Genomic DNA, 19560 nt, shown 5'->3' with positions numbered 1-19560 from the left:
TAATGTATATTCCAGCTCATGCAGAGTATTGAATAAAAAAATTAAATATTTTGCAACTTTTAAAATACCGCTATTGTCCTATATCTTTCCTCAATGTAACAAATATATATTGTATAATACATAAGTCAACAAAAAGAGAGACCCATGTAGGTGCTAATAAAATCATTTACAATATTTCTAAATCGAGAGTAACATTTTTACGTTCTAAAAGGTCACTAAAGAGTCTTTTAATGAACAACTCTTTTAGAAGTCTCCTTTTCTCTGTTTTCGTTATCAAAAGTCAAATTGACTTTCGAAACGTTAACTGTGTGATCTGCTGCATTGCTTATTATGTAATCGAAAAGAATTACGTACCTACATTAGCAGTATGAAATATTTCTGATTAGAAAAAAATAAATTTATAAAATCAAGCCCTAAAATGATTTTGGCGTAAGAGTGATTCCTTTAAAGACATATTTTCTCAATTTGGCGGAAATACTCAGTTAAATAGTAAACAGTAAAACACCGATTTTTAGTTTTAAATTACACACTTATATATTGTGGAATATAGATAACTATAAATCCAAATATTTGATGTACAGTATGAACTAATTGTAACAGTCCCAAAGATTTTTATTGTTTATAAAAGTCTAAAAGAAAAAACACATATTTGACGTAAGTACACAAATACGCAACTGCTAAGGAAATATTTTAAATCTTAAGTTTTAGTTTTTAGTGGGTATCTGTCGTAAATTATAATAAACAATAGAGCGTATTTTCAGTGATATTGTTGTATTAGGTACGTCTTTTCGTATTTATTATTATTAAACATATCATTTTTATTTTTTATTTTGGATAATTTTTTACCACTAGCTATTTACTTACTAGATATTTGCTTAGTGTAATTCATACTAGTTGGGACATAGCCCATAGATTAGCGGTTTCCCGCAATATCAGCAGCTCTGGTACCGAAAAATATTATTTAACTTCGTTTTATAACATTTTTTTAATTATTATTTCTCAGTTTGTTTCACTTAGCTTTAAAATGTTAGCTTAAAATATTGTAAAAAAAATATAAAAGCTAATAACAAAATACGTTTTTTTTCAGTAAAACAAACGTTCCTCTCATTACACCACTAATTTTTCATATCGTATTTTTTTCATATTTACCTTCACGTACACATATTTTAATATAGATCCAACTGGTTTTTGCATACATTTGATCATTTAATAATATTCGTATGGCAAATCCTGTTCCGAATCCTTGTTTACAAACAGGCAGCAAAATATATTTAATTATCAATAACAAACTGTCTAGTGTTCAAAAGCTTTTTATAATTATCAATACATACAGTGAAAATGAGTATAGGCTTTAATTGCAAATAAAATAATTAGTTATAGTTAACAGAAATCTACGTTGATTACATAGAAATTTCCGGAATTCTAAAGTTTCACTAGCTGGAGCAAATATAGCAGAATGTGTTGGGTTTTATCTGCCTATCCTATTATAGGAGCACAAATGAATACTTCACTGGGGCATTGGTAAATAGTTTTTAACAGAGTTTGCTAAGTTACTTCGGTGAAATATTTGATCAAAGTCAATCAGATAATATAATTTCCTATTGCTGTATAAGACCCGAACCGAGTATCAAAGTTACTGTTACATACAAAATTCAATGTTAGTAGTATAGAGTATTTGAAATAAAAGTACGGAAATATAATTTTTAACATAGCTCAGTATAGTCTACAACATGTAAAACTGAAATTTAATGTATAAAATATCAAATTAATTGAGAAACAGGAAATTGAGAGAAATTTGAGAATTTGAGAAAAAGAAATGTTTTTGCAAAAGAATTTACTAAAATTGTTTGACTTTGAGGTAGTTTTTATTCAGAAAAAATGAATATAGTTATTTCCAATTCCAGCTGAAACGCTTCCCACGATGTCTAATTGTAATAATCTAAAATATTTAAATGGGAATTTGCATAGACTATATTAGGAAAACAATATTATACAGGGCGGTCGCGATGTAATGGGCCAAAATTCATGACTAGATTCCTGACGTGAAAATATTGCGATTTAGACAAACTCACCTTAGTCCAAAAGTTGATACTTATAGAGATACAGGGTGTTTAATGCAAAATATTATTTTAGTTTTTTCTTATTTATTTCATAATAAATGCTCATATCGAGATGAAATTTTGGTGTTAGGGGTTTTGTGGGGCGAGAGATTGAAATATATCCATGGTTTGCTTGTAGCTCATAGAGAGCGCCACCTGCGCTAGGTCGAATGCGTTGAAAACGACAGAACTTTTTTATCTTTCAAAAATCTAATTCTCAGGTAGCAAATTCTGATTTTACAACTTCTTTTACACAAAAAAGCTATACTTTTTGATAGTCGCTATCTTGCACCGTTCTCGTAAAATTTGCCATTGAAAATTCCAATGTATTTGCATTCAATTACAAATCGGCAAAAATTTTCAAGTAGGCTTATGTTAAAATCCAATTTTGACATTTTCCACTTATCTTAGTGCTGTCAGTAATATTACAGTATTATTCGTGCCTTATTAAAAGTATTCTTTACTTTATGATCTAAATCGTAGTGCGAGATAACATGCCACGCCATAATTTATTTTCAAATGGAGAAATGCGCGATATGGTTTGCGTTTATGCGCAATCAGATTATGTTGGACGTCGAGCGCTTCGTCGGTATTCAGAGTTGTATCCGAATAGAAGGCAACCAAATCGGAAACTATTTCAAGAACTTTTTAATAGACTTGGAGAAACTGGTAGTTTTCGTCCTAAAAGAGACAACGCAGGGCGTACTGTTACAGTTCACCAAGAAGAAGAAATTTTAGTAAGAGTGGCAGGAAATCCAGAAGTTAGCAGCAGGCAGGTAGCTAGAGAAACCGGTGTTAGTAAAACAACAGTTCTCAAAATCTTTCACAAGGAAAATTTATATCCCTACCATTTTACACCCGTGCAAAATCTTTTAGCAGCAGACTTACCAGCTAGATTACAATTTGCTCATTTTATGCGCAATCAGCAAAACCTTGACCAGGAATTTTTGGATAATGTACTATTCACTGATGAAGCGACCTTTACTCGTCGAGGAATTTTCAATTTTAGAAACAAGCACATATGGGATAATGAAAATCCTCACGTAGTCAGTGAGCGTCACTTCCAACATGAATTTAAGATAAATGTTTGGTGCGGAATCATAGGAAATCACCTTTTGGGTCCACATGAGCTTCCTCCAAATCTAAATGGTGACTTGTATTTAGATTTCCTGCAGCACCATTTAGTTGACTACCTCGACGATTTACCACTGAATACACGGCAAAATCTATTTTTCATGCAAGATGGAGCTCCCCCTCATTATTCTGTCAGAGTACGGAACTATCTTGACCACATTTTTCCGGATCGTTGGATCGGTCGTGGGAGTCGAATATTATGGCCTCCTCGTAGTCCTGACTTTAATCCTATGGATTTTTGTTTCTGGGGCTACATGAAATCAGTTGTCTATAGAGAAACTATAAACACCCGCGAAGAGCTATGGCAGAAAATTGTAAATGCCGCCGAATCATTTCGTAACAAGAATCTCTATTTTAAAATACGGCAGTCTTTGAACAAACGCGTTAATAAATGTATTGAAGTTGGAGGCGGACATGTTGAACATTTATTGTAATATTCGATATTCAATTGTTCATCACAATTTATAATTTGAAATAAACTCTTGTTCTTTTTGACATTCGTACCTTATTTTGATTACTCGAATTACCAAAGCTAAATATCTTGAGAACGGTGCAAGATAGCGACTATCAAAAAGTATAGCTTTTTTGTGTAAAAGAAGTTGTAAAATCAGAATTTGCTACCTGAGAATTAGATTTTTGAAAGATAAAAAAGTTCTGTCGTTTTCAACGCATTCGACCTAGCGTAGGTGGCGCTCTCTATGAGCTACAAGCAAACCATGGATATATTTCAATCTCTCGCCCCAGAAAAAAAAAGCAATAAAGTACCGTTAATAGTATCAGAAATTTAAAAAGTTCTATACCCATAAATAATTATTTAAACATATTGTACGTAGTTACTCATGTAAATGAATATTTATAGAACTAAGTTGCATATTATTGTTACTGAATACCAGTTCATTTTCATATTTAATTTAAATACTTTATATGAGACAAGTGGAAAGCAAAGTCAGCATGCCTTCTGCGATTCTCATTTATCAAATAAGATTAGCTCATTTCTACTTAAATTGAACTTTCTCATGATATCATTTAAATAGCCAACAAAAGAATTAATAAGACAGAAAATTATATTTAAGTCACATAAAATTGAGAATTATAGTTGTAGAGAGATTAAAAATTTTTCTGAAACGACAAGTATATTTATTAAAATTATATTTCAACAGTTGCAACTAAAGCTGTAAGTAAAGCGCTCCATACACACCCATGTAAGTCAGATGATTTGGCTTGTGACTGATTTTTGGACTTAAGAAGTTCTAGTTGTTAGCAGAACTAGTCGAGATTTATAGAGAAAGCATGTTTCTTTAGAAAATGAGGTCAGAAGATTGTAGTAATAAATGTAGAAGTTAGTGTTAGTGCACAATAAAAATTAATAACAAAATTACTGGATAAATGCAAATAGAGAAATAATNAATACCAGTTCATTTTCATATTTAATTTAAATACTTTATATGAGACAAGTGGAAAGCAAAGTCAGCATGCCTTCTGCGATTCTCATTTATCAAATAAGATTAGCTCATTTCTACTTAAATTGAACTTTCTCATGATATCATTTAAATAGCCAACAAAAGAATTAATAAGACAGAAAATTATATTTAAGTCACATAAAATTGAGAATTATAGTTGTAGAGAGATTAAAAATTTTTCTGAAACGACAAGTATATTTATTAAAATTATATTTCAACAGTTGCAACTAAAGCTGTAAGTAAAGCGCTCCATACACACCCATGTAAGTCAGATGATTTGGCTTGTGACTGATTTTTGGACTTAAGAAGTTCTAGTTGTTAGCAGAACTAGTCGAGATTTATAGAGAAAGCATGTTTCTTTAGAAAATGAGGTCAGAAGATTGTAGTAATAAATGTAGAAGTTAGTGTTAGTGCACAATAAAAATTAATAACAAAATTACTGGATAAATGCAAATAGAGAAATAGTTGTAAATAATATTTAGCAGATTAATTCACTTGGAATTTGTTTTCGAAAAGAATACCGAAAATTTAAAACCAAATGAATAAAATCATTAAAAATAATCAACAATGATGTTTGTGAAATAAACTAAGAAGTCTTGCACAAGGTAAGTCGGCCGATTTGCCGAAGTGTTTAAAGCACTTATAAGATTATAATTCTCGTGGATAAAGTTATTACTGTCAATTTTGTAAAAATTTTTGTATAACAAAATTACAAATTAGACTTTAAAAATATTTTTCGTTCAACATAAAGAAAACATTTAAAATTAATATACAATTTTTAGTATTAAATACAACAAAAAAATAGTACCACATTTTGCCTATAATTATTTTTCTCTTTCACACAAAATTTGTGATGTTTTTATTTTGAACACTGCATTTATAAATAATTTTCAAAGAATATACTTCTTCTCTATTTTTTATTTGTTGCCCTGTTGTTGTTACTGAGGCGATTTAGTTCATCTTTAACCATTTTTTAGCACAAGGACACCTAAACTTAAACCTCACTGCATTCGCAAAAAATATCTAGGTGAAAATATGTGACCCTGCTATACCAATCACTTAAAATGATAATGCAATATCTCGAACTATTGCACACGTATATGCATAGAAGATATACCAGAACTCTTCTTCAAATAAGACATATTTTGTAGGCATAACAGGTCGCTTCTGTGGTTACATAAACAATTACCTACACCAATTAAATTATCATTAAACGAATCGAACCGGTTTTTAAATTTTAACCGAGTCACACAATACGGATTCGAGGAATAACCGCGGGAGTAAGCAGAATTTCCTTTCGGGGGTGCCATCGGAAGCGCTCAGCTTCATCCAGATGCACGCGTTCGATTTTTCCAATTTCATCATTTTTCTGCAATTACTATCTAGTTCACAAATGCGGAAAAGGCGCATAGAACTCGGCGTCCGATTTGGGTGTGGGCAAGGTTATCGGTCAGTATATAAATATAAACTGTAATGCCGTTTAATTGTATCACTTGTTCACAATCAACAGAACGAACAAAATGAACGCTTTGGTAAGTATTGCCTTTACCTATTGCAATTATTTCTTTCTATCAATTATTCCTATGAAAAAATCAGTTGCTTGACAATATTTAACGCTTCTATTATTTCTAAAAACTACCTCTCCTTTCTTGGGCTAAGTATTTAAATAACTTTAATTAATTTTGGTCCTCTCTGAAAATTTTGTCTTCATCTTACCGGCGCATTCACCATTTCTTTAACTTTTTTTAATCAAAAAATTTTTTTTGATCCCACAATCATCGAACATTTTTCAAAAAGTTAATAAAAAGTATTGGTCTAATTATCTCATTCTTTAGTATAATTATCTGGATATGTATTACTTGTTAACATAAATATAACAGTAAGAACTAACCTTGCATGAAATCAAGATAACAACTTGCATTTTTATGATCCGCTCAAAAATAAAATTTGTCCTTCTGCAAACAACATTACTTTTTGTACAATCGCTTATGGTCTCTAAAAAAGTGGTTTCTAATAAAGTAGGGCTCTCGATTCGATTTGTTTATTGAAAAAAAAAATGTGGGTTGGGTAACTGCCTTGTTTATACAGATCATAAATTAATTCAAAAACACACAGTACTGCATTCTAATCGCATAATATTTCAGTACAGATTTCGTAATTAAGTTTTTAAATATTTTTTTAATATTTCTATGCTGCTTTTTGAAAGTGGTGAATTTTATTTGAAGTCATATCACATACATCATTGGCATTTCAGCATTTTTTTCTTTGCATTGTGCAGAATGAATTTAATATGTTAATGTTAATAATAACATCGTCTTTTTAAAACCAATTTACCGTTTTTTCGTAACTTTATAGAGCCCATCTTTGTTATCATTAAATATAACTAATATTTTTAGTATCTTTTTTCCAACAAGATGAAATACTCCTGTAGATAATTGATGGGAAAGAAAACAATGAAAACTTAACTCTCTAAATTATTTAATTATGTTTAGTGTTGTAAGGGTCAGTTAAATAAAAAATTGCTATGTGTTGCATATGTGGCATTATGAAATATTTATTAATTTCACGTAAAACATTTTATGTTCATCTTTAGATGTGGCGAAACGCTTTCCAAATGTTTGCTTTTGTTCTTTTCATTTTGTTTTCATTCGGCGAAGTTAAAATTGTGATTTCTCTCTGATATTGTAAATTCCTTCTTTTCTCAAAATTTCTATTTCATGGAACCAAAACTATCTATTGTAAATAAAATTCCTGAATTATCAACATACGTTTCCGACAAAATCATCCCATCTAGTAATATGACACTTAAACAGTGGCAGTTACACATTATAGCACTTCCTTTTAATAGAAAAATTAGAATGTGCGAGTATTCACACTTGTTCTCATTGCATGTTATGCTCAGTAACATTTAGCTTAGATTCAATTTGATGAAAAATGATGCTTAACCCCTTTGTGCTTTAGTTATATCGTGTAAAACATAAATTCGCATATCCTTCGTATTTCTGCTTATTTATTCTTGTTTGTACTTAAACAAAAAATTTTTATGGACATCACAGCAATAATGATTTTATAAGTTTATCAACTAATACATTAATTATCAGCATTCACGGAACTGGTAGAATTTTTTATTACTTTGCATTCTTTCTTTTCTTCATCGTCATTATCATTTTTGATAACCTCCCACATAGGACTGACATCGTTGTAGTTGTACCTTTTGCTGATTATCCAATCATACCCTTAAGATTAGAGATTAGTTAAAACCTGTTTGTGATATGTCCTGCAGGCCGTAGCTGTCCTCCTCGTAGCCGTCGCCTACACCAGCGCCAGTGGAATTGGCCTAGGCGCAGGAGCTCTTCTCGCTGGTCCAGCTGGTATCCTCGCCCCAGGTGTCGGCATCAGCGCCAAAGGAGCCATCGAAGGCGCTCTTGGAGGACAGTGGATCCCTGACGTCCCAGTCGCCGGACACGGAATCGCCGCCGGAATAAGCACCAAAGGAGCCATCGAAGGCGCTCTTGGAGGACAATGGATCCCTGACGTACCAGTCGCCGCCCCCGCCGTAATCGCCCCAGGTGCTGCCGCCCTCGCCGCCGGTCCTCTTGGTCTCGGACTAGGAGCTCACGGTCTCGGTCTCGGACTCGGAGCCCATGGTCTCGGTCTCGGTGTCGCTTCCAAGGGAGCTTTGGAAGGCGCTCTCGGAGGTCAATGGATCCCTGATACCCATGGCAAATAGACGTTAGTGTTGAAATGACTGAACATGCTGTGTACCTATTATTTTCTTTCTGTAAAATATGGTATAAATTTTACGAATAAAATTTCCATCTAAATTTAATAAGTTTTATTATTTACAACACATTTTTCCAATAGCGATGATGTATGATTTCTACAAGCAAAAAATAATAATAAACGTTTATTAAAAGTTATAACATTTATGATATCAATACTGAGATGGAATTTAAATTATACAAAAATAAATTACAGAATATCGTAAAACAAACTAAATAAATTATTATAGAACTGAGATAAATGCATATCAAAATTACTACGAAATTATGGAAAAAAGTGAATAACATATGTGGCGGAAAACAAATTAAAGATACATTTTCTGAAATAAAATCTCCTGACGGGTTACTAGTAAAAAATAAGAATCAAATTGTTGAAATATTCGCGGATCATTATAGTACTATAGGCAGCAAAATGGCAAAAGAAATAGATCAAGTTCTACAAATTGTATATCCCGAAAAATCAAATCTTTCTATATTTTTTCAACCAACAGAAATGATGGAAATTAAACAAATAATATACGAATTAAAACCACATAAATCACCAGGAGTTGATCAAATAAGATCAGAGACCATTAAATTAATTTCTGAATATATAAGTACTCCCTTAACACATATTATAAATATGTCCTTAACAGCAGGTATATTTCCAGATAAGTTAAAGCATGCCTTAATAAAACCATTATATAAAAAAGGTAATAAAGATGAAGTACAAAATTATAGACCAAAGTAATAAAAAAGAGAATAATACATTTTTTAGATTCAAACAAAATACTTTCAAAACAGCAATTTGGTTTTGGAGAGGGTCTATTAACTGAACATGCATTAGCAAGGTTAACTAAAATTCTGTATAAATCTTTAAATAAAAGTTGTCCATCCCTATGCATCTTTATTGACTTAGCAAATGCATTTTTTTACAGTTAACCACAACAAATTATTAATAATATTTAAAAAAAATAGGTTTCGGAGGAGTTGCTTTAAAATCGTTGTCGAGTTATTTATTAAATCGAAAACAACAAATTATAATTAATAATATAAAAACTACTCCAAGAACAGTAGAATTTGGTGTGCCTCAAGGTACAGTATTAGGCCCGGTCCTATTCAATATATATATTAATGATTTATATGAAGTTCCCACAGAAGGTGAGATAATTAGTTTTGCGGATGATACCACTATATTTTATACAGGTAATGATTCGAAAAATTTAAAAAAAAAGGCTGAAAAAGATTTTAAAATTATTATTATTGCATTATGGATGAACAGCAGGTTATTAACTATTAACTACTCAAAAACATTTTTTATGCCTTTTACATGCTACACTGACAAATCACCAAGTTACCACAAACTTGAAATCAATATAGCTGAAAAAATATAACAAATAAAATAAAATATCTAGGTATATTTATTGATTCACATTTAAAATGGAATATGGAATAATTTCCGAGATATATTAGATGTTAAACAAATGAAACTTTTATATTTTGCTTTAGTACAACCCCATCTTATATACGGCATATTAGCATGGGAAGGGGTAATGAACAACTATGTAAAAAAATTGGAAATAACACAGAAATGGTTAATAAAAATTGCATTTAAAAAAGATTATACTTACCCAACTGCTTCACTCTACGAAGAGACTCAAATATGTATTTGATCATCGACAACTGTACTTTCTAAATATTTCCACTTATCTTTATAAATATCCAGACGATATAATTTTTTTTTTTTTTGATCACGATATATCTACTAGATCTGTTACCTAGAGTACCTAAAATTATTGGTCAAAGAAGTTTTACCTTTTTAATTCCATTTATTTATAAACACATTCCATTAAATATTAAAACTATAAATTATAAATGTCTATATAAACAAAAGATAAAAGTATTGCTTACAAATACACCTAGAAAAGTAATACATGAAATTATTGATAGAAAAAGCTACATTTAGATATAATATACAACTTACCTGTCAAAAACATGTATGTGTGTAGGTACATTTTTGCTGAACTTGTTCAAAATGTTAATTTAACGCATGTGTACCTGTATTGTTTCTTTTTTATTTATACATATTTTTTGTGTTCTCAGTTGTTTGTATTATATATGAATTTATCTATATACAGTATTATTATCTATTATTATTGATTGTTAATTGAATTCTAATATGTTTAATATGTTTAAAATTTCTCCCCACGCACAAGGCAACTTTTGTGGGGTCATCCGTTTATTTANATTGGGAATTCTTTTGATCTTTTTTCAAATGGATTTGTAAATATTATTTTACTTAATTTTCTAAATTTCTGTATTCAACAGTTCATAACAATTTGATTTTTGCAAAATATTTGAAATAAAGTAGTAGTAGTTAGTAATAATTAGCCATTCCAATAACATTACCAAGTATGCTATGCTATGGCAAATATTCAAATCCACACACTGAGGAAAGGACTTAATTGGTAGAAATAAAATTAATTAGAGCCAATTAAATCACTGGTGGATTTGACGAATTAAATATTCGTTTGCAGTTAATAATGCATTTAATTGAATGGAAACATTAAATATTTTGATTTAAAAAATAGTTTTAATAGTTTGTTGTGCACAATTAAATATTTACTTCCTGAAAAGTATGATTAAATGATAAATTTACGTTTGATATAGGAAAAAATCATTTGGGAAAAATTTATATAGATATACCTACTGTTGTGTTGAATGTTGTTTTATGTGTTAGTTAAAATTTTATGTATGAATGTTCTATTTTGAAAATTAATGTTTCGAGTAAGTTTTGAATAGCCCCTGTATATGTGTGTCGATAAAGTATGTTATGTGTAGTGTAGTGTATATGTTAAAGACATAAATACAATTCACAAGTCGTATATTTACCTGCTAATGCTTAAATGGCCTCTATTTTACACTTTATTTTTTTTTTTTTATGTGAGCAACTCCCTCGAGCAGGAGGCGGGTTCAATATTTTATTCAAGCAAGAATCTACTTATTTCTTTGTCATAAATTTAGTTTATCTCACTATATAGATTTTCCTCAAATATCACACATGGAATAATAAATAAATCGGATAACTTTAACAAGTGTCAGCTATATTTACTACAACGGATGTTCAGATATACAGTTATACAAATTTTCTTAATCTAGACTTATACTAAAATTAGAATTTGAGATCTCTTTATTTATATTACTTTTCAAATTTGATTGGTTAAATGAAACTTTTGTTTTTAAATTTGTTAAAATTTTGTTTTAAATATCTTTATCTTTCATTGATCAATGTTTTTTAAATATGTGGCCAATAAAATATACCTTTTAACTGCAGTTAAATAAAATGGTCTACCTTGTATTTTGAAATTTCAAAGTTCTCAGATGATCTTGAAGTTGGCAGGCCTGCTGAACTGGAACTAGACTTTCTCGTTGTTTTCTGCCATTAACTCGTTCTGAAGCCGCCAGATTCTCCTCCGTACCATTTATTCCGCTCAGGCACTGGTCACTAATTTTGAATTCGCACTTTATTCTCTTTTCGAAAATTCCCTGCAGTCGAAGCACTTGATTGGTCAGAAATCCTAACAGATCGTTGTTGTACAAGTTTAATTTTCTTATGTTTGATCCCTGTTCGGACTAATTCGTTTTCTCACAACTTTTGACGAAATGAAAACCTCACATCAGTTTGACATTTGAGATCTGAAAAGGTACAAATTTTAAAATAATTGAGTTACCTTGATTATTCTTGTGATTTTCACTTGTTTTCTTTCAGAAGTTTCAGATTACCACAGATGTTTATCGTTCAAAGATCATGAGCAAACTGGCTGTTTTCGTCCAAAACACTTTTAATAAACCCGAAAACAAAAGAAGTTTGTTGTGGTTACAACGTCACCTGTCATATGATATAACTTATTTTATGAAATTTTGGGCATACGGATTTCTAAAACTGAAAATTATGCTTATTTTCGATTATAGGATACAATTCTCGTTATTTTGATACCCCATTTTCCATTGTAGGTTAATAGATTTTACATCTATTCTGAACCTATGCTAAATTATGAAAATACAGTAACATTTCTTACTTAAAACTGTTTTTACCTATCTAAATCTATTTTATGACCTCTTTATTAAAGTTCTTACATACTTTCCACTTGGGTTTGCATTTATTTAAATGTTTATGGCTTAATTTTGTTCTAGATGTCGAAATGACATCGTTTTTCACAAATTTTTCACTTATGGAAAAGTCTATAACATAAAATAAATACTGCTTTTTAGTCCTTGGAGGATGCACTAGCCAATGTCTACAGCAGATTCACACTCACCGTTAGATTAAAAACAAAATTTACAAAGTTTGTCGTTTGACTTATGATACAATTTTTTTTTCTTGTACAATGCACCTATATATTGGATCAAATCCAGTTCTAAGGATGTGAACTTGCTAAAGGTATAACACTTTAACTTTCTATAACGTTATTTGCATGTATATTGAAAATTTAGTAAAATTTCTTCGAAAGCCGCTACTGTACAAAGCTACCGTTTCAAAATTTGATGAAAATCTTTAAGTGAGGTACAGATAATGTTTTGTACTGCGGTGGCCTGTTAGTGACAAACATGTACTACACTTCTGTGCTGTTTTTTCCAAGAAATTATCATTGGAAAATTGTTTTATTTTTAATTTCATGTGAATTTTGACATTTCCGGAGTCATATTCCATTACATAACTTACATTGCACAAATTTGTGATATTCTTTTAAAACTAGACATAAAATAGAACTATTTGACTTAATTTTACTACACTATGTGATTCTTTTTAAGAAAATCTATCAATTTAATAAATATTTTCAGTTTAATTTTTCATACTTGGAATTAAATATTTTAAAACGCCACTATGCTTTAAAATTTGCTTTTATTTAATGTTTTATAATTGAGCAGTATGTCATAACATGACCATACAGATATGCTACTGCTTAAAATAAGACTAAAAAATATATACCTTGCTAATACTCTAATGCCAACCGTTTTCAACAAAGGCGTATTTATGTTTGTACCCTTTAAATACACCCTGTATACATATAAACAAATTCTTACTATTTTTAATGAGAGATTTCCCAAATGAGTAAAGAAAATGAGGAAACTGCAATATTTGTTCTAATAAAAGTAGTAGATTTATTGAAATCAGAGTTTTTAGAGATAACAGTAAATAAATAAATAAATAAATGCTTTTTTAAATAAATAAAAAGAATTTTATAGCACCTATTTTATATCAGCAAATTCCACTACTTTTGCTGCTATTGTTATTATTAATTTATAAAATTAATTTGTGGTTTTAAATAATAAAATAATTTGACATATCTAATGTTACAACAACTGTTCAAAATGTTATCCACCGACGTGTAAACACATTTGGGTCCGCCTTACTCAGTTTCTACGAACTAACACAAATGTTGCCCTGCTTCACAATAACACAAATACTTCACCATAATACAAAATGTTGTCTTGCTTCACCATAAATTAAAACGATATCCATCAACTCTGAGTTGCTATACACGCAAGTCATTTTTGACACTAACTTCTAAAAAACTATTGTAAACACCACAGGTAAACACTAACGTAACGACGATTGTAAAATCGGATTTCAGTATTCGGAGTCGCTGAGGCCGCGTGACTCTCTACGGTTATTGCGAATGACGCTAGAGATTACAGTTGTACAGCTATGTAATGGTTGAATGTACTACAACTTCAATATTTTTTTCTCGGAAACTATAAGGATTTTACAATTTTTTTTTTAAGATATTGACTCCATTTTTCATGCCGCATCTATTTCCAAATGTTTTTGGATGTTGTGAATCACCCTGTATATAACAGATGCTTAGCTTAACTTGACAACTATTTTTTATTTATATCAAATTACTAGGTAAATTACTATAAGGCGTTGAATTTTTAAAGAGATCTATTTCATTATGTATAGGGTCCCAATAAAATGAAATAGACAATCTCTGGTATGATTACATATCTGTGGCAAAAAGTCAAACAGATATGTCAAATGTGCATGTTTTAGAGAAACAACAAAAAAACCGTTTTGTAAAGTAACTGTAAACAATAAATATGATGTAACTAATTGCACCAAAAGAATTAAGGCCAATATAATGAAAAATGTAGTAATATACTGTTGCTAAAATAGCTAATTATGGAATATTTTTATATTTTATCTTTTTGCTTTTTGCCAGATATGGTCGATGAACCATTGTAGTTATATGAGACATATCGTTCATCGATTTCGATGAACCGCACTATAGATGACGCCTTTAAGAGCCACTTTTGGCAATCCTTTATTTTTAAAATATTAATACCAATATAATTTTGATTTCTATAGTCTACTAACGACGTTTTTCTATGACTTCTTGAACTCCTAGTTTAATGTCAAATTTAAGAACAAAAAAAAACACTAAGCACACTCGGTGGACATCCAAGTTAACTAAGATATAATTTAAAAGTATTAAATAATTTGTCTATTTGAAAATAAATTCTCTAACTTACATGAACTCGGAAATAATTGTACGTTCCCTGTCAACTTTTCGGCGAGAAAAAGAATTACTTTCTGTACCTTTTTTTTCTCAGGTTTCACTTGGACATATTTTTCAAAAATGCATTAATATGGCTGTTTCTATAGATCGAGGAATTATTTTAAGGATTATTTAAAATATCTCAATCAGCTGTTCATATTTCAATTTTTTTCATATTACAGAATAGTAGATTAATAAAATAAACTATTCCAATGAGATGCCAATTGACATTAGGGAAGATGTTTTTACAATCATCACAGTATGCCCTGATTAAATAAAAAAAACGATTTGCAAAGGCGGCTTTCTTGTTTCTTTGTATTTACAAAAAATGCTTAATATGTAACTAAAGATACAAAAAGAAAAATATATGGTAACAGTATTTGATACTTTACAATATATCTAATATTAACAAAATTAATCTCAAATTTGGGTGACAGTAATTAATCAATGGAATAAATATAGTTTGCCGCAACTATATAAATATTCGTTGTAGTGCAGTAACTCTGGAAATAAAATATTAATGCCAAAAGTTCAACAAACCCCTTTATTACATTTCTGTATTTATCATGGCGAAGTTACCCACGTTCTGACCATAAATTTGGTACTACAAGCACAAGAATTAAGAACATCGGAATATTTACAGTTCTGCATTTTGCAATAAACGAGTATCTAATTAATTAACCACACAAAGTATTTACGGCACTAGTAAATATATTTATAAACACATATACTTTACAATAAAAATTCTCGCAACTCAAAGTATGCCTATATCTAACATATTTTATAATAGTTATATTTGAATACATTCACTTTTATACAATATTTGAAAGCTCTAATTACAAACATTTTTGTATTATTTTGGTGCTTGTTACTGACCGCTGAAGCTCTGAAAAGTATTGTTTTCGAAAACTCTCATTAAAAGTTGAATTTTGCATAATATTTATTAAGTGTCAAAAAAAAATTTTTTCCACATATAACAATCTTTTACATCCAGAAGGTAATAGTTATTTATCGTATAAGTCTTTTAAGTAGCATTTTATCCAAGCAGGAATGTTTAAACGCGAGAACGTAGTTCGAGCGTTTAATATTCTTCAGTGGATAAGAGGCAATTAAAATACGAATGCAATACAACATTTTATCCATAATCACATCACACTCATATTTGTGGAGTCAGAATTATTGGAATTTAATAAAAAAATATTCGCACGACTAGATATTTCTACTCAATGAAACGTGATAGGTTTTGTTATATTTACTGGTTGCTATGGTACGTTGTTTATTATCATTTATTTAAACAAACAGTTCTAGTTATCTGAATTTGGTAAAAATGCAAGAAAGTAATTGTGTTCCTGTGGCTGTTTTTGAAGAAGCTCAAGAAGCAATTTTCAATTTATTGCCAGCGAAATCCACATTACGAAAAAGTGTTTGCCGAATTTAATGAATGGAGGGAAAAACGGAGGGTAATGACTATAAATGAAGAAATCATGCTATTTTCTAATTTGAAGAAAAAATATGCAATTTTATCTATGTGGTCGAAGTATTCGATGTTGAAGGCTACTTACTATAAAGGTCTAGAAAATCATAGATATTGGACTTACTTACTGTTTATTTGAAGATTGAATCAAGAGGATACAAAGGAAAAAAAGCTGCAGTATTGGAAAGACCACATATTGAAGGATTTTTGACTGGGGCTTCCGATAAAGAATATTTAATGATTAATTACCTTTTACTTGTTGTTAGGTATACAGTGAACTTTGAATTATTTTAGGTTGCACTAATAATGGGGGTTTCTGGTGCCTGTGCTGCGAATTGACAAATTTGAAAATTAGTGACGTACAGGAGGTTGGCAGTTACCTACTTTCAATACCTTCGAGCATATACTCCTAGAGGCAGCCATCAGTGCCCAATCAGCTCGAGGAGCGAGAGAGACAGCATGTCATTTTATTCTCATTTCTCTCTCGCACACCAGTTTTCGCTTTCTCAGCACTGAAGGCTGCCTCTAGGAGTATATGCTCGAAGTTCAATACCTGACCCCAAGACAGGCATTTCAAGAAAATGTATAATTATAGAAGAAGGATTTTGCGTGATTGTTGTAGAAATATGCAGAAAATATATTTCTCTGCGCCCAATTCGCCTAACACTAAACAGATTCTTTTTAAGATGAATCAATCAAAAATATACTTCTCGGCCTGTTGGAATCAACACATTGGCGAATGTACCCTCAATAGGATCCAATGCATATACTGGCCATTGTTTAAGACGCACTTCAACAACTTTATTGGCCAATAAAAGTCTTACAACCATCAAACGGCATGGTGGATGGAAGAGCTCTTCTGTGGCAGAAAGTTATGTTGAGGAGTCTATATCTAACAAACTCGATTTTGCAAGGAAAATCCATGGAAAATATAGCTGTTCCTTACAAGAAGAGACATCCGTAACTTGTGCAAATTCTTCACACACTTCGGCAGATGTTATGTGTTCCGAAAATGATGGCAACAAGGGTTGTTATTAACGGAAAGGAAGTTAAGTGTGATAAAACAAAAAACAAAATGTCTATTACTATAAATTTAAATGTTAATAAGTAAATAAATTAAATTTGATTTATTTTAGGTTTATTATTTTTTTGTTATAGTGAATAAAGTATCACTTTAGACGTTCATATGTGTCGGTAAAAGTCCGATTATAAGGTGATTGTCAATAAAGAATTTTTACATCCACCTTAAAAAATCAATGAAGTTGTAGGTGATAGAATCACTTTACCATGTTATTTATTATTATCAACAAAAACTAAATTTAACTACCAATCATTAATAATCAATTTAATTAACAATTAGTTTAACAGTTAATCATTTCTTCTGACGTTTCAATTTGTCGTATTGTATATTTGTGAAAACTGATTCCACTCGAGGATGGTAAGTCGCTCACTGCGTTTCTTGATTTCTCGTTTAAGGCACTGGATAATTACTGAAGAAGTACCAGATTTGGGAGCAGATAGGGTACCGTCAGAAATTTCAATTTTCATCTCAATTGATGCCTCAATATATCGCTCGCAAAAGAACTTTTCGCAATATAGCATTAAAATTAACTATATTCAATTTCCTATTAGTTTACACATGTATGAAAATGTAAAATTACTTCCTCTAAATTTGTCGAATTACTTTGTTTAAAATATTTTATATAGCAAAGTCTACATTTGGTTTCTATTTAGTTGTGTAAAGAGATTTATGGAATAACTCTTCCAATGAAGTACTTACCCTGTTTGTTTACTGTCGAGAAATTGTAAAACGTTTCTTCTAGTTATTACGAATACGTACTTTTAAGTTCCCGCAGAAAAATTGGGATAGAAGTCGACTACTTTGTTGCAGTTTTAACTTTCCTGGCGACTTACTGCTTACATAAAACCATAGAAAAAATTAACATGATTATTTATATCTAAAATGTTAATACGTTTCCAATCTTATCTGTCATCAACACTATTGAACTAGTTTATTTTTTTTTGCACATGTCTCCCTGTTAATATATTTAAAACTGGATCAAAAACACAAACATAATGATTATTAATCTGCAAAACTAGAAATACTTGTATATTGTCATATTGTGCACGACCTTGACATTTTCTTATATGTATCAAGTTTGAGAGGCAATTAATTCAGATCCCCGCAGGTATTGAAAATCGATACATTGTTAAGTTTCAGTAATTTAAAATTTCTGGTTAGCGTAAATTTCTAGTCTAATCCAACAGTATAGTAAATATAAAACAAGACCATAAATATGATTCTACAAATCTTGGTCAATGATTATAAAATCTGTTTCCGTCATATTAAAAATAAACGGTGATATAATTAGCAGTATTCATTAAAAGGTTTTAGCCATAAAAATAAAGGTTATATTAAAAAATTGTTGGAAATAAAAATGTTTTCATATTAAAATGTAAATTACATCATTTTTTAATCAACATGTTTTAAAAAATTTAATAACTATATCTGCAAACTTATTTATTAGGAACTGTCTTATTCAGTATATTTGATATGTAATTTATTTATACAGGGTGATTCGTTAACAATGGGAAAATCGAAAGCTGAAGATACCACACGTGAAATGGTGACAATTGGCGCAAACATGCCTTATCCGAAAGTTGAGAGTTTCGGAAATACAGGGTGTTGAAAGTTAAAATTTTAAATCGTTTTTTTATCGATTATTCTGAAAATATGTAGGTTAGGAACTTGAAAATTTGTGAAACTATGTTTTTTTAGGCGACGAATAAGATGCGTGTTGTAATTTCATCATTGCTCATAGAGGGCGCCACTTACGACCAATTTTACCGAAAATTTAGTTAATAACCTTTTACCCTGTATGTCTAACATGAAACTTGATTCAAAACCTGAAAGAGCAATCATTTTTCCATTAATTGTGTATTCTTGTTTCATTTCGGTATCTCGATCCGTTTTCGAGAAAAATCGATTTAACGAACACTATGTTTTGATAATACGAGAAATTAAAAGCGAAACAAACCAAGTGTTTCTTCGTGTTATTACAACAATTAACA

The 19560-nt window shown here is 30.2% G+C and overlaps 1 protein-coding gene across 1 annotated transcript; it reads left to right on the top strand.

Annotated features, from left to right (window-relative positions):
- Positions 1–6120: 6120 nt before the first annotated feature.
- On the top strand, positions 6121–8522 carry LOC108904836 (elastin-like). Its single transcript, XM_018707528.1, has 2 exons — positions 6121–6225; positions 7977–8522. The coding sequence occupies exons 1-2, from the start codon at positions 6214–6216 to the stop codon at positions 8421–8423; spliced, it is 459 nt and encodes a 152-aa protein (XP_018563044.1). The 5' UTR covers positions 6121–6213; the 3' UTR covers positions 8424–8522.
- Positions 8523–19560: the final 11038 nt, after the last annotated feature.

This window comes from Anoplophora glabripennis, unplaced genomic scaffold (assembly GCF_000390285.2).
Source record: "Anoplophora glabripennis isolate ALB-LARVAE unplaced genomic scaffold, Agla_2.0 scaffold8, whole genome shotgun sequence".
Lineage (NCBI taxonomy): Eukaryota > Metazoa > Arthropoda > Insecta > Coleoptera > Cerambycidae > Anoplophora > Anoplophora glabripennis.
Note: the sequence above shows the minus strand (reverse complement) of the source record. Positions and strands in the feature narration are given on the sequence as shown.